We start from the raw sequence: 15,132 nt of genomic DNA on the forward strand, positions 1-15,132 counted from the left end.
AAAGGGGAGAGAAGTCAACCATCTTTTAGATGTGGCATCCACCCGCCAGCCGCAGAGCCATAGGGCTCTTCTAATGAAGATCGCGGCAGTTTGAACAGCGCAATTGGCAACATCAAAAGAATCGGCTACTACAAAGTCTGTTGCGTGAACTATTTGCCTGGCGACAGTGGTTGCCTCCGGAGGAAGACTGGTGCTCTGGAAGGAAGTAATCAAGACTTCTGCCCAAGCGGCCATTGCCTTAGTGACCCAAATTGCCGCAAAAGATGAAAAAAGTGCTGCTCCTGAAGCTTCAAAAAACTAAAGGGCAAGGTAGTCAATTTGACGATCGGAGAGGTTTCTGACTGAGGAACCCTCAGAAACAGATAGAAGCGTTTTAGAAGCAAGATGCAATACAGGAGGGTCCACCGGAGGGGACTGTAAAAAATCCTTCATTAGGTCTGGATCAAAAGGGTATTTAGCCTCAGTAGACTTTTGCCCTGTGAACCGCTTATGTGGCCGATCCCTATGTTTCTGGACAATTTCCTTAAACACCGGATGGCTGGCAAATAACCTGCGCTGATATAGGGTGTGCTGGAGCGGGAATATTTTCCTCATCCAACTTCAGAATCCTGTTGACTGATCCTATAAGAGAATCAAGCGACTCTTGATCAGTTGGGGTATTCTGAGGGGCTGACGTGTCAGATTCGAATTCAGAGTCGTGCTCGCTGTGAACCTCAGGAGAGGGAGAGCGAGAGACAGGAGTCGCCGATGCTGAGGCGCGAACGGGACTAGGGGACGCGTCATGGGTCTGCTTTCTAGAGACCTGACCATCCCTTGAACGAGTATGGCCCCTGCTGGTGGTCGGTTCCCGGCCGACGCCAGAGCCCTCCTCGGGAGGTGAGGACGCTTCTGGCTTAAAAAGTCCTCCCGGAGGGAGAATATAGCCTGGGTCAGAGACTCCACCGACCTTAACAGGGACGCAGCCCTCTCAAGGGTACTGAACGCAGGAGGCCCGTCAGCAACGGTGGCCAGGGGCGTTGGAGCGCACCCCCTCCGGCATGCCATATCTCACCTTTTCCAGCGCCGGGCACGCCCCCCTATCTGCGCGTCACCCCCGATGCCGGCGATTGGGCCATTTGCAGGTCGTACACGCCTCCTCTGCTAGTCAGCCTATCAGACCGCAGCTTTCGTCCTTCATGCTCTTTCCTGCCTGATGGGAGGCGGAGCTGGGTCAGATAATCCTGGCTAGGTCCAGGACACGCCTCCCAGCGCAGCTCCGGCCGGATCACACCCACCGTTCCGCAGCGTGACGCTGTACCTGTCTCTCTCTGGCTCCCCTGGTCCGGTTACTACTGGTGCCCCCCCGCCGTGTCAGCCATAAGGAGGGGCACTTTTGTTTTTTGCCAGCCGGCACATTAGTCTGAGACGGCGCGACTTATCTGGTTCCTTCTGCTAATTGAGCCCGCGGCTTTGGGCCTTCTCCCGGTCTCCACGCCCTCTTACCGGCCTCAGGCCAGTCAGTGACCCTCGGCCAATCAGTGCGCGCCCTGCGCATTACCAGGCCAATTGGCGTGCGCCTTAGGCTTAGCCACGCCCCCTCCCGATGGCCGCGCTTGTTTGACTAATCAGTGCGTGTGCCTTGTAGCCCTCTCTCCCTGTCACCCGAGACACGACCCCAGTATAGTGTTTCAATGCCTGCAAGTTAGTGATCATGCACTGTCTGTCACCATCTGCCTCAGGACCCAGAGGGCACAGCAGGCAGTGTGTCTCTGTCTGTAACAGCGGAAGAAGATTTGTGCATCCCCAGAGGGCTCAGCAGGCACCCATCTCTATCCGGCACCGGATCTGGAAGACACTGCAGCCTGAGCAGTGACAGCGCCATCTCTAGTTTCAGGTAGGACCAGCCCAGGCTGGTTGTATTTTCTACCTCATAGGAGCTTATCTATCCCCGGCAGTAGTCTTCGTCTCTCCCTTTGGCCACCATCTGTATAAAAGCCGTGGTCTTCTGACCAGTCTGCGTTATTTATGCCCGTACTGCAGCTCTTCCACCGTGTCTGTCCTACAGCAGTCCCCTAATGCCCGGGACAAGAGCACTCTCCTCCCTCCGGAGTGGGCTGCTGCCATGTCTCAGTCGATATCCGACCTGACAGAAGTTTCATCATCCACGACCCAGGTCCTGGAGCATCTGTTGCATCGGTCTACTGCCACCAGTGCTCCTAACACCTTTTATGGTAATTCGCACGCACCTGTCCGTGATGGTCATAAGGACATATCTGATACGGAACAAGGGAAGCGAGCACAGGTCCCTCTGCATCTGCCCAGGACGACGGCACTCCCCTCCCTTCAGAGTCGGCTGTTGCCATGTCCCAGCCAGTCTCCAGCCGGACAGAAGATTCAATTTCCGAGATGAATGCACTCCCCTCCCTCCGGAGTGGGCTGTTGCCATGTCTCAATCGGCCTCAGACCTGACTAGAAAATTCACAGTTCCTGGTACAGGTCCTGGAATGTAGCCGGCATATGTCTGCCGCCACCAGTGCTCCGAACATCTCCCATGGTGATTCGCATGCACCCGACCACGACCTCCACAGGGACAGATCAGGAGAAAGATCTAGGAAGCGGACTCTGTCTAGCTCCTCATCCAGTTCACCGGGCCCCTCTGCGGCATGCAGAATGCCCCTCTCTACTCGTTCCCCCTCCTCGGAGGCGGACGTCGGGTCGGATGTAGCTTCTCAGTCAGATTCTGACTCGGATGCGGATCAGACTTCTGGGACGATGGACATGGTAGACAGCCTTATTTTGGCTATTGTTCAAACCCTCGATATAAAAGAGGAGCATGCGGCTGCTCAGGATGTCTCCATTTCATTCAGATGGGTGAAACGTCCCTCCAGCATTTTTTCCCAAAGAGTTTGAGGCTACCACCTCTAGACACTTGGAACATCCCGGTAAACGCTTCCCGGGAAAAAAAACGTCTGGACACTCTATACCCTTTTAGTTCAGACCTTGTCAGAATATGGTTCGATTCCCCTTGGGTGGATCTGCCTTTTTTCACGCTTAGCCTCTCAAACAGTTCTGTCAGTCCTGATGCGGCGTCTCTCAGGGATGCTACGGACAGGCAGATTGTGGCTTTAACTGTATCGGCCTTAGAGGCATCGTGCACTTCTCCCTGAACTAATTTAGCCTCCACTTGAGTGCTGAAAGCCATATCCGCCTGGGCCAAGATACTTCGCCGGGGCATTATGGCGGTGGCACCTACAGAGGAGCTAGCAGATCTAGCACTGGCCTGCCGTTCCAAGAATCCAGGCTCTTTGAGACCAAACTGGTCCAGGTCACTTTCGACGCCACCGGAGGTGAAAGCACCTCTCTGCCTTTCCTTCCAGCAAGACCGTTCTTCTGCACAAGGGGAAAGAAGGAAACCTTTCTTCAAGCTATTCCTCACTGGAGGCCTAGGACCCGTCTCTCTAAGTCCTCCGGATCCCCCTACCACAGATTCTCTCCTCTAATGACAGGTGACCCCTACCTGGGAATCTTTCCAGAGTGGAAGGCAGGTTTCTTCTTTTCACGGAGACTTGGTTGTCGGCGGTCGACGACGCCTGGGTCAGGGAAATCGTTACACCCGGCTACAAAATGGAATTTTCTTCGCCCCCATGAATACGTTTCTCCTTCCCACTAAATCAACCCTCTCATGGTTTCTCCAAGCCGTCTCTTCACTGCCTAAGCTCAGATGTCATTGTATCCGTTCCTTGGCAAGAACGGTTTTCTGGGTTCTACTCGAACCTCTTCGTACTCCCGAAAAAAAAAAAAAGTAGTTTCTCCCCGCCCAATCTTAGACCTCGAGCAGTTGAATTGCCACCTTCGGATTCGCCTCTTCAGAACGGAGTCCTTGCACTCGGTGATCCCCTCCATGGAGCAGGGGGATTTACTTTGCTCTGTGGACATTCAGGATGCTTACCTGCACATTTCAGTTTGTGTACAGCATCGGAGGTTCCTTCGGTTTGCAATACAGGAGCACCATTACCAGTTCCTGGCATTCCAGTTCAGCCTGGCGTCCGCTACCAGGGTCTTCACGAAGGTCATGGCGGCGGTCATGGAAACTGTGCCTTATGCCCAGTATCACACCCGCCCTCTTCAGTTGGCCTTCCGGTCTACCTGGGACAAGAGAATTGTCTCCCTGGACTGTTTCCCTTGATCGGCCAGTGCTTTTACCTCTCAATGTGAAGCAGTCCCTCTCTTGGTGGACACTATCCATCTCTGCCCTGCTCAGGAGGTCATTTCTCCCGCTCCGTTGGCAGATCATCTACATCGATGCCGGTCTTCCTTCATCTCACAGCGCAGGGTCGCTGGAACGTTAAGGAGACCCTCCTCCCCATCAATCTCTTGGAGATCAGTGCAATTCTTCTTGCCCTCCTCCGCTGGCAGTCTCTCCTCGCAAGCAAGTCAGTCCGCAGTCAGTCAGACTATGTCACAGCCGTGGCTTACATAAACCACCAAGGCGGGACTCACAACACACAGATCAGGGTAGAGGTAGCAATGATCCTGCGTTGGGCGGAAGGCCATGTGCCCACGATATCAGCCGTCCACATTCCAGGGGTAGACTACTGGGAAGTCGATTTTTTGTATCGGGAGTTCGCATCAGGCGAGTAGTCTCTCAACACCGCCGTCTTCGGCTAAATTTGTCAGAGGTGGGGCATTGCGGATGCCCACCTAATGACTTCTCGAATGAACCAAAGGGTTCCCTGGTACGTTACCAGGTCCCAGGATCCGATGGCTGTCGGTTGCAACGCACTTGTGATTCCGTGGTCCCAGTTTCGGATGCCTTTTCTGTCCCCGCCTCTTCCATTAATCACAAGTCAAAAAAAAAAATCAGTCAGAAAGGTTTCCAATAGTCCTGACAACTACAAGCTGATAAGTCAGACCTGGTACTTGGAGCTGGCGTACATGCTCATGGACGCCTCCTGGGGCTTTCCAGACCGACCGGATATTCTTTCGCAAGGCCCCTCTTCCGCCACAGTCCACAGTCGTTTAAGTTTAATGCCATGGCATTTGAGGCCTACTTCTGAGAGGGACTGGGTTTTTTCCCATAAGGTCATTCTGACCATGCTTTGGGCGAGAAAACATGCATCCTCAAGTTTCTACGACAGTTACTGGGAACATCTGATTCAGGTGGCGTAAGTACAACTATTTGGTTCCGTTAGCCTTATTGGCTACCAAGAAGAGAAATCAGGGGATTTCTGAGTTGGCAGCATTACCCTGCCGTCCTCCGTTCCCTTTCATTCCACATTAGTGCAGACATTGTCCTTTCTTCTCTAGGTCCCTCTTGCCCCTCTCCGGTCCATACTCTGGATAACTCCTGGGGCAGTTTCTCGCTAGGTTTCGGCCTTAGAGGTTGCAGGGCCGTGACCTAGTCATCTTCGCACATTCTTGCAAAGTTTTACGAAGTTCATACTCATATCTTGTCCGACGCAGGCCTAGGAAGGAAAGGTGCTGCAGGCGGCGGTTACACACCGGACGATCTCAGTCCTTTTTTCTCTGCATTCTTTCTGTTCCCACCCTTGGGGACTGCTTTAGGACGTCCCATGGTTACCTGTGTCCCCCAATGAAGCGATAAAGAAAGAAGGATTTTTGGTACTCACCATAAAATCTCTTTCTTGGAGCCTTCATTGGGGGACACAGCACCCTCCCTATTTGTTTGTACTGGTTTTAGGCCTACGTGCCTTGGTCGTTGAGTCAGTACATACTGTATGTGGAGTTTGTTGGTTGCTTCTCCTACTGCTTTAATACTTAACTGAGGTAGAGGTACTTCCTGCCTGTCAGTGGGTGTATGCTAAGGAGGAAGAGCCAGTTTTACTTTACTTGCATAGTGTCAGCCTCCAAGCGACAGCAGCATACACCCATGGTTACCCTGTGTCCCTCAATGAAGGCTCCAAGAAAGATTTTTACAGTGAGTACCAAAAATCCTTCTATCTTAATCAAGATATATTGGAATAATAATTTCCACAATTGGATGTGTCTAAATAAATGTTCCTGTGCTGAGATAATCTTATAAATGTGCCCCTGTTGTGTACTGTGTAATGGCCGTGTTTGACCGGGCAGGATCATGGTCTGATCATATCACAGCTCCGGGGCAGGGGAGGAAGCAAAGAGTATACAGACAGAACAGCACGGGATCACAGCAGATTCTTTCTGTGAGATAAAACATTTCCCTGCCTGTTTTTAAACAATGTTTTACCTCATAGCAAGAATCAGCTGTGATCCTGTGATGTCCTGTATGTATATTCTCTTTCACTTCCTGGAAAATAACCGGATTGTCTGCAGTAAGCTGTTGCGGCACGAGAGAAGTCATAGAGACAGGAGTGGGAGGTTTGGATTATTGAGGATGATAGACAGAAATGAGAGAGGGGGGGGGGGGTGATGTTGAACTTTGTATGCAAGAGTGATACGTTTATATTGGATTCTGTAGTTGATGGGCAACCAGTGCAATGACTGGCACAGAGTGGCAGCATTAGTGTAGCAGTTGAGCATAAATATGATTTACGATAGATTAGAAAGGGGAAACTTTAATAAGATGGGACAGACAAGAATGGATCAGAGCAAGTTTTTGTAGAGTCAAAGGTAGGGAAAGGTCATTGTACCTGAGGCCTTTTGTATGCTCTGCGCTGCTTTAGACCCAGCTTTTTCACAAGTTCCTGGGCAAGTTCTGTTATACTCTCATCCTAGGGATAGAAGCAAAGAACCATGTTAGCTCCTCAAGGTTCAGAGAAACTGCAGGCAACCTCGTTTTCCAGCCTTACCTGTACTAATGCTAATATCCGGTGACTGATACAAGCGTAGGCTTCCTGGTGCTTCCCTAGCTGGTCCAGGGCTTTAGCTTTACGATACAAAGCCCTCATGTTCTCCTTGTCTAGACTCAAGGCTTCCTCACTGTCTTCCAGCGACTTCTCAAACAGACCCTGAAAACAATTGTTACAGAGAATTGGATTTACCACAACCATAGCTCAGAATGGACCTACAAGTGTCATCTTCACATTCACATCTAGCCAGAATTTAAAGGGGTTGAACATTTTTCTTGCAATAAAATGGCAACTCTTGTCCTTCAGCATCGTCTGGGGCGGTTTTTGAAAGACACAGCCAATTTATTTTGTGGGGCCATTACAAAAAAAAGTGATGAAGCTCATCTATACATCCAACATAGCACACGCATTTTAGTTTGCACTCACCATTGAAAAATAGCAACAGGATCGGTTGACGAAGAGTCTGCACAGCAGCTCCTGGGAGAGGGCGAGTTCTTCAGCAGCTGCGTATTCGGCCACTGTCAGGCCTTCAGTGTACTGCCCCAGAGACAGCTTCATTTTACCTTCACGGTACAGGTCATTGCCCTCTGTAAACAAGTCCTCAACCAGCTTTTGTAGGAAACACTGGTGAAAGACACAAAGAAATTCTCGCTAAAAAATTAATTGTACAATAAAAATCCAACTTGTGAATTTTTTTTTCTAACAACTGAAGGAGACATAGTACGGATGCAATGCTATGGAAAAATCCATCCCCAGTATGGGTGGGGGCCAAAGAGTGAATATTAGGCTGGAATCACACTAGCGCTTGGCATCAGGTGGGATATGCTAATGACCCTCGGCTTCATCTCTGCTGCGACAGTGATCCCAGTGTCAGCTCTGTGCTCCGATCCTCTCGCAGCAGAGAATCCCAGGATAGTCGCGGAGGAGATGGAGAAAGTAATTTCTCCATCTCCTCTATGGCCTGACTCGGCGTATATTGACAGCACCAGGATGACATTCAAGTGCAGTCCGATGTTTAAAACGCACCCACAGACTTGTATGTGTGCAAGTGAGCCAAGTCTCACTACCAATCAAATTGCTCTGTCATGCTGAATCAGCAAGAGAAAATAATCACATACATCATATAACACTGGGCCGAGCGCTATCCGATGAAACATTGCATAGCACTCGACCATGTTATATGCTCGCGTGAGTGAGGCCTTAAAGGGAAGGTGCCATGATTTTAATTTTTGTATCAATTGATTATATAACCAACTATTTTTAATACAAAATTAAATTAACTACTTTCATAGTTTTTTATGTTTTACTTTTGCCCATGGAGGTTGCCATTTTTGTTAGGGTGGGTGTAAGGGTCTGGGCACGACACTTTCACTCCTCACTTACGGCAGCCATGGGCATAAGAGACTGCAGTCGGACTCCGACCGTATCTCATACATTGAGGCCGCTGCTCCTGCCTCTCCGCTGTGACCTGACGCCCCCCTGCGCTATCCAGATCACAGCTGTAGGAGGAGATTGCGGCCATTTTGTTGTAGCCAGCATATGCTGTGGGCTGCGGTGACAGGAGATGTCGGGGAGAAGCTGCTGGGGAGGCTGCAATCACTGCTGAAACATGGAGCGTTACGTCTGCTGCTTCTCTGTGCAGCACTGATTTGTGGCTGAAAGTGAGGTTTTTGGGTTTCTGGGCTTGCCCCCAACACTCCCTGTATAGGGGGTGGTCATCACGTGGTCAGCTCACCCAGGTATCCACCGCACGGCCCCAGAGGTCCACTCCTGATTTATTTTATTTTCTTCTATAAAGCAGTTTTTTCAGCTTTTTAGGTGATTTTTCTTAATAAATCTGTAATAAATCCCTAAAAATATTTTTTTATGTTATAAGGTTACGTTTATGAGAAAGCCTATTATGTTTAGCATACTTTAGGGCTCTTAATCTAACCTGGTGGAGCTCTAGTAATGTTAATAGTGGTGGACCTCACTGAGATTTAAATGCTCTGACATGACGTGCTTTTGTGTGGAGTTTTTTTTCTTTGCTTCAGCGGTCACCATGGTGACAAGAAGTGCTCCACGAGCTGTCCAGACATAACATGTACTATGAGGTCCGCCCACCGGAAGAGTGCCACACGCTGTGGGCGGGGCTTAGACGGACGTGACTCCCGGCATTAGGTATTTGAACCACAGGAGCGGGGGACAACGGTAATGCAGCTAGAACCCTGCAAAGACTCCCCTGATGAGTGATTAATATAACGAAACGCGTCGGGAGACGCAATCCATGAGGGAGGCAGTATCGGGCTATTCACACCATGCAAGCTCGTGGTCAACGCATGTGAATATGGAGTGACGGGGTTCCTCCAATTGGGTGAGATCAGATACATTTAAGCTGTTATGGCACTTAAGTAAGCGGCATGATTACTGTTCAATAATGGTCATTTGGAATGCTCACTGTATTAGTGAGGTAGCAGGGTTCTGTATTTTGTGACCATATATAGAGCGATCTCATAGTTCTGCCTACCTTATTTTGCTGCTACTTTTGGTTTATTCCATCACAGGTCTCTACGTATGGCAAGTGTCGGATACACAACTATTACATACTGAATGCATTTTTTTGTGTTAGCAATGAATGACGTTTATTCTGTGCAACATTAAGCATTTTCCCTGTGAGGGTTTAAAAAGATGCACCTAGCACTTTATTGATACCCAGGAAAAGGTTGTTGAGTATACATAATTTTGGTGGCCACCACTCTGACATGTGGCAATATTCATACCTTGCTCTAATGAAGGTTTTAATGGGCGAGGCATTTATGTGATGTATACCATACTTGATCATACCTATGCCATACCGCTGTGATAAAGGAGGCCTCTTCATTTAATACTGCACAGGTGCTCACCTGTGAGTATTTTGCTCCTGTATGATTGACAGTTCTGACAATCTCGATGGCCTGAACTACACGCTTCCCAATGCTGCAAGCAATATTATCCATAATGCCGAAAAGAAAGAACATGGGAATAACCTTTTAAGTGACTGAATATCCTAGTGATTTGCTATCATTACCAAAAGGTGGGAATATCCCTTTAACCATGCCGTGCAGTTTACCTTATAGTCATCTTGCGTTCCATGAAATGGGATGGTAGATCTGTTAAAAGTAAGAGACATAGCTGTAAATGGAGGTGAAGCTAGGCCGTGACCCCCCCACAGCTGTAGCATCCAACATGGCACTCACTGGATAAACTGCAAGCCCTTTTCGATATCTTCTCTCCGGATCTGTCTCTCCATAGAAAATCCTGCGGGCGAGAGTACAGATTGGGGAAATTAGTTAAGATTTTTTGGGATAGGTTTATTGTCTGCAAGGAAAACGGGGGGGGGATAAGTATCAGTATATAGCTGTCCAATAGACCTCGGGATGCGTGATGGAAAGGATATTCCTGCCACTACAATGGAATCTCAAGGTCTCAGAAACTATGTGCATTTACGTCATATTTCATAGATAGCGCAGAATCAGACAAGATGGGTGCTGGGGATACAGCTACCGCCAATGCTCATGACTGCACATCCAGAGATTAGGTCAATCGCGTACTTACGTTATGTCCACAAAGCTGATTTCTGAGGATATTCCAGCCTGGATGTACTACTAGTGTAGCTGGCGCCCTATCCATTAATGCAGCACCCACTATTAGATGACTTGGGGGGGAGGGCGCCTAAGCTGTGTGGGACGCCTAATGAGGGCCAACAGTTTGTACATTAACGGCTTGCCAGCTCTTTCCCATTTTTTCGCTAGTGTGACTTGTACGCTATTGACTCTTTTTCTGAAATTTAACCTTCACAGCCTTTTTGCCATTCCACCCACCAACTAGAAATTTACGTGATTGCTAATAAAACTCCAAAATGTAGCCCCTCAGCAGTCAAAGGGCCTCATTCAGGCCATCACACAGATCTCTGTACGCCACCGCTACATCATCACAGCACAGTGCAAATTAATGGGTCCACTTTGCGACTCGCAAGCAAGTTACAACTCGCAAGCAAGTTACAAAAAGTTGGAATCAGTTTTTTTTTTTCTCTTTTACAACTTGCTTGTGACCCCATTCACTTGCACTGTTACAATGTAGTAGCAGAATACTGCCATCTTTGTCTGAGGGTCCTGCGTTACAGCCAAAGTCAACACATAGTCCAACTCTTAAAGGGGGTTTTCCACTTTAAGAAAAAAGAACCCTAAATTTCTCAAAAACACATTAAAAAAAATTTTTTTTTAAAAAGGCCGCAGTCACCCTCCCCGGGTCTGGCACCAGCTTCTCGCCACTGTGTAGATGCATCACCGCTGTAGCTTATCACTGAGCTCAAAGGTTGTGCAGACGTAGATTGTACAAGCAACTGAGCACAGGGATTGGCTGCAGCGGCGTCAACGTGAATAAGTTTTACTTTAAATATAAACTTATTTGCTTCATAATTTATATAAAGTGACTGCAAATTTTTGTCTTTGTTTTGCTAAACTTTTACTACTACTGAATTCACAACAGCACATACTGTAGATAAAAATCAGACTGAGCATACATCTACTCCCCGAGACCCCTCATGCATGTGCACGCGCGTCTGAGCTTGCAAGTGTTATCTCTGTGTAAGGCCGGGGTCAGACTTGCGAGAAACTGGCACAAGTCTCACACGTCAATACCCGGACCTGCAGCCGACACTCGGGACCGGAGCGCTCCGCTGCATAGAAATACATGAAGTTGCACGCTCCGATCCGAGTGCCGGTGGAAGTGCCAGGTATTGATGTGTGAGACTTGTGCCAGTTTCTCGCAAGTCTGACCCCGGCCTAAAGGGAAGTGTACCCCTGCCAAACAAGATCGGACACATATCTCCTATGAGGACAGAAGAATCGGTCATGTTGAAAATTTGCATGCTGGACCCTTCTCCCAGGCTCGCCCCAACATCTGAAATCAGGGGAGTCCTGAAACCCACATACACATTAGACCTAGGGTGTTTGGCATTGGTCACCACTGACATTTGGACCATAGAAGCACATGGTGCACATGTGGGACGATCAATCTACTGAACAGGGGCAGAGCCACATTCTCAGGAGAGATGGGACCCCCAAATCATCAAGGTATCACCTATACTACAGCGTTTACCATCCAACCCCAATAAATGTTCGCAGCCTTTGGGTAACAAATAAGGAAGGTGTCAATGTTTGGCGATATCTGCTATGTGGCTTCTCTCACCTCTATAAACATCAGATCTCACTTTTATTGCCGGCTCAGGTAGGTTTCTAGCAGGGAACCCAGGGCGACTACGAGTCTCAACAGTAAGAATTGGATTGGGCTTTATTAATATTCTTCCCAAACTTGCTCTGCTTTCACCCTGTATCTGCAAACTCTGTCCATGACGTGATTTTACGTCTCCATTTATTATCACTGGCAGGTCTTGTGTAGGGAAAGGCTCAGCTGGAAGCCCCATTGTAGGAGAAGGATACTTAGCAGCTAAAAGCCCCTTGGCAGGGAAGAAGTCCTTTGCTGGTGACAGCATCTTGGAAAGAAGAGAGTCCTCAGCAGACAAGATCACTCTCACAGGGGGATCACATTTAGCAGTCTGCGGTGCCTCATCAAGAAAATTGTCCTTTGCGACAGTAGATACCTTAGAATGAAAATCGTTCTTTGTGGGGTCAGATTCTTTGTTAGCAGGAGCATTCTTAATGGCAGGTGCACCCACTGCAGGGGAAGTATCCTTTGAGGGTGGATCATCCTTAGTGGCAAGGGTACCCTTTATGGGTGGATCTTGAGCGGCAAGGGGAGCATCCTTACTGGTAGGGGAGTCATTTGCAGGGGAACAAGCCTTAAAGGCATGAGTGCTCTTAGCAGGGGGAGCATCCTTAGTGGCATGGACACTCTTTGCAGGGGGAGCATCCTTAGTGGCATGGACACTCTTTGCAGGGGGAGCATCCTTAGTGGCATGGACACTCTTTGCAGGGGGAGCATCCTTTGTGGGTTGAACATCCTTAGTTGCAAGGGCACTCTTTACGAATGAAGCATCCTGAGCAGCAGGGGCACTCTTGGGTGGAGGAGCATCCTGAGCAACAGGGGGAGCATCCTTCGCGGCAGGGGCGCCCTTGGGTGGGGGAGCATCCTTCGCGGCAGGGGCGCCCTTGGGTGGGGGAGCATCCTTCGCGGCAGGGGCGCCCTTGGGTGGGGGAGCATCCTTCGCGGCAGGGGCGCCCTTGGGTGGGGGAGCATCCTTCGCGGCAGGGGCGCCCTTGGGTGGGGGAGCATCCTTCGCGGCAGGGGCGCCCTTGGGTGGGGGAGCATCCTTCGCGGCAGGGGCGCCATTGGGTGGGGGAGCATCCTTCGCAACAAGGGCGCCATTGGGTGGGGGAGCATCCTTCGCAGCAGGGGCGCCATTGGGTGGGGGAGCATCTTTAGCGGCGGGGGCGCCCTTGGGTGGGGGAGCATTTTTACCGGCGGGGGCGCCCTTGGGTGGGGGAGCATCTTTACCGGCGGGGGCGCCCTTGGGTGGGGGAGCATCTTTACCGGCGGGGGCGCCCTTGGGTGGGGGAGCATCTTTACCGGCGGGGGCGCCCTTGGGTGGGGGAGCACCTTTGGCGGCAGGGGCGCCCTTGGGCGGGGGAGCACCTTTGGCGGCAGGGGCGCCCTTGGGCGAGGGAGCACCTTTGGCGGCAGGGGCGCCCTTGGGTGGGGGAGCACCTTTGGCAGCATGGGCACCCTTGGGCGGGGGAGCATCCTTAGCGGCAGGGGCGCCCTTGGGCGGGGGAGCATCCTTAGCGGCAGGGGCGCCCTTGGGCGGGGGAGCATCCTTAGCGGCAGGGGCGCCCTTGGGCGGGGGAGCATCCTTAGCGGCAGGGGCGCCCTTGGGCGGGGGAGCATCCTTAGCGGCAGGGGCGCCCTTGGGCGGGGGAGCATCCTTAGCGGCAAGGGTGTCCTTTGATGCAGCACCATCTTTAGTAGAAGGGGTGCCGCCCTCTGTTGGAGGTACATCCTCAAAGGCAGGGGCGACCTTCGATGGGGGAGCATCTTTAAGGGCAGGGGTGTCCTTTGCAGGAGGAGCATCATTAGCAGCAAGGTTGCCCTTCGATGTGGGTGTATCCTTAGTGGCAGAGGTGTCTTTTGCCGGGGAAGCATCCCTAAGGGCAAGGGCACCCTTCAATGGGGGACCATCCTTAGCAGCAGGGGCATCATCCTTAGCGATAAGGCTGTCTGTCAAAAGTAGAGTGTCCTTGGTGGCCGTGGCGTCCACAGCCTGGGCCCCTTTTGTTAAGTCTGTGGCCTGAAGGTTCTCATCTTCCACAGGGGCCACCATTATCCAGTACCCCAGAGGGCTATCCTCACAGCAAATCAGAGTGGGGCAGGCGTTAGTCCCGATGATCCCTTCGGCCTCCACCAGCACTGACCGATACATATGACTTTCAGATTTGGTCGTGTCCACAATTCTCACCAGTCCGCGATTCAAGGCTCTAGCTACGACAGAACAGATCACGCAGTCGGGCATGTCTGACGGGACAAAGACCACAATGACGGTTCTTTGCGGATCCGCGTTCTTTCGCAGACACCATCGGTACGTACCTTTTTCGATACCTCTGCAGAGCAGTTCGCTCATCAGCCCGAACACCACATGCTCGGCAGAGCTCTCGCCAGGCTGCACCGCCTGGTTGCGTTTTTTCTTTGCTGCTTTCTTGGAGGACATGGTGAGTCCCTACAGAACGAGAAGTGCGGGGAGGCCGGGAGTCCAGCACAGCAGCGGGCAGTGAGCAGAGCCCGGGGCGTCACCACACCGGCAGCATCAGCAGGTCACTACCACAAGATGTCATCCGTTACCTGCGCCTCATCCGCCAGGTCTGACCAGTGACCACCAGCCTCAATGCGGAGACCACCGGGAGCAAACTCCAAGCGGAAAGACCGCCGTGCTACGGCAGCGGGTTCATCCGCTAGAGAACGTGACTTACACTGACTGTCTCCACTCCAGGCGCCATCTTGGCGGCTCCCTCAGTGCACGACTAATGGTCAATGGTCTTCAGGAAAATGGCGGTAGAGCGGAACTTTGAAGAAATCAATCCCGAAATCCTCCACTCTGCAGCTCGACATCTACCTAGCAACAATGCTTTAACCCTGAATGCGCCGCAGCTAAGGCGTGCAGTGCAGGAATAATGCAGAGCTGGGCTCCTGTTATGCAGTCATGTTCCTGTGCTGCTAGTAATGGTGATACATGGCTTATCGCTTAGGCCTCTTTCACACTTCAGTTTTTTGCATCAGTTATAATCCGCCAAAAAGGCGGACAAGCGGATCCGTTCTCAACTGATGTGAACGGATGGCACAGGATCCGTTTTTAGACGGATCCTGAAAATGAAGAAATTTAAAGGAAAGAGAGAGA

General features: G+C 50.8%; 1 protein-coding gene across 4 annotated transcripts in view; it reads right to left on the reverse strand.

Moving 5' to 3' along the window:
* The window catches only part of ZC3H7B (zinc finger CCCH-type containing 7B), a 107,345-nt gene extending 92,644 nt beyond the window's left edge, over nt 1-14,701 (reverse strand). For 3 of the 4 annotated variants that reach the window (XM_073549558.1, XM_073549559.1, XM_073549557.1), the window contains exons 1-6: nt 11,976-14,701; nt 9,983-10,043; nt 9,856-9,895; nt 7,194-7,391; nt 6,768-6,926; nt 6,609-6,689 (exon numbers count right to left, since the gene is read on the reverse strand). In XM_073549558.1, the coding sequence (XP_073405659.1) occupies nt 6,609-6,689; nt 6,768-6,926; nt 7,194-7,391; nt 9,856-9,895; nt 9,983-10,043; nt 11,976-14,448 (3,012 nt within the window). In that variant the 5' untranslated portion in view covers nt 14,449-14,701. The remainder of the gene's footprint in view (nt 1-6,608; nt 6,690-6,767; nt 6,927-7,193; nt 7,392-9,855; nt 9,896-9,982; nt 10,044-11,975) is intronic. The other variant, XM_073549560.1, reaches the window with a different exon arrangement.
* Nucleotides 14,702-15,132: the final 431 nt, after the last annotated feature.

The sequence above is a fragment of the Dendrobates tinctorius genome, unplaced genomic scaffold, assembly GCF_039654945.1.
Source record: "Dendrobates tinctorius isolate UK_male_01 unplaced genomic scaffold, ASM3965494v1 ptg000159l, whole genome shotgun sequence".
Classification (NCBI taxonomy): domain Eukaryota; kingdom Metazoa; phylum Chordata; class Amphibia; order Anura; family Dendrobatidae; genus Dendrobates; species Dendrobates tinctorius.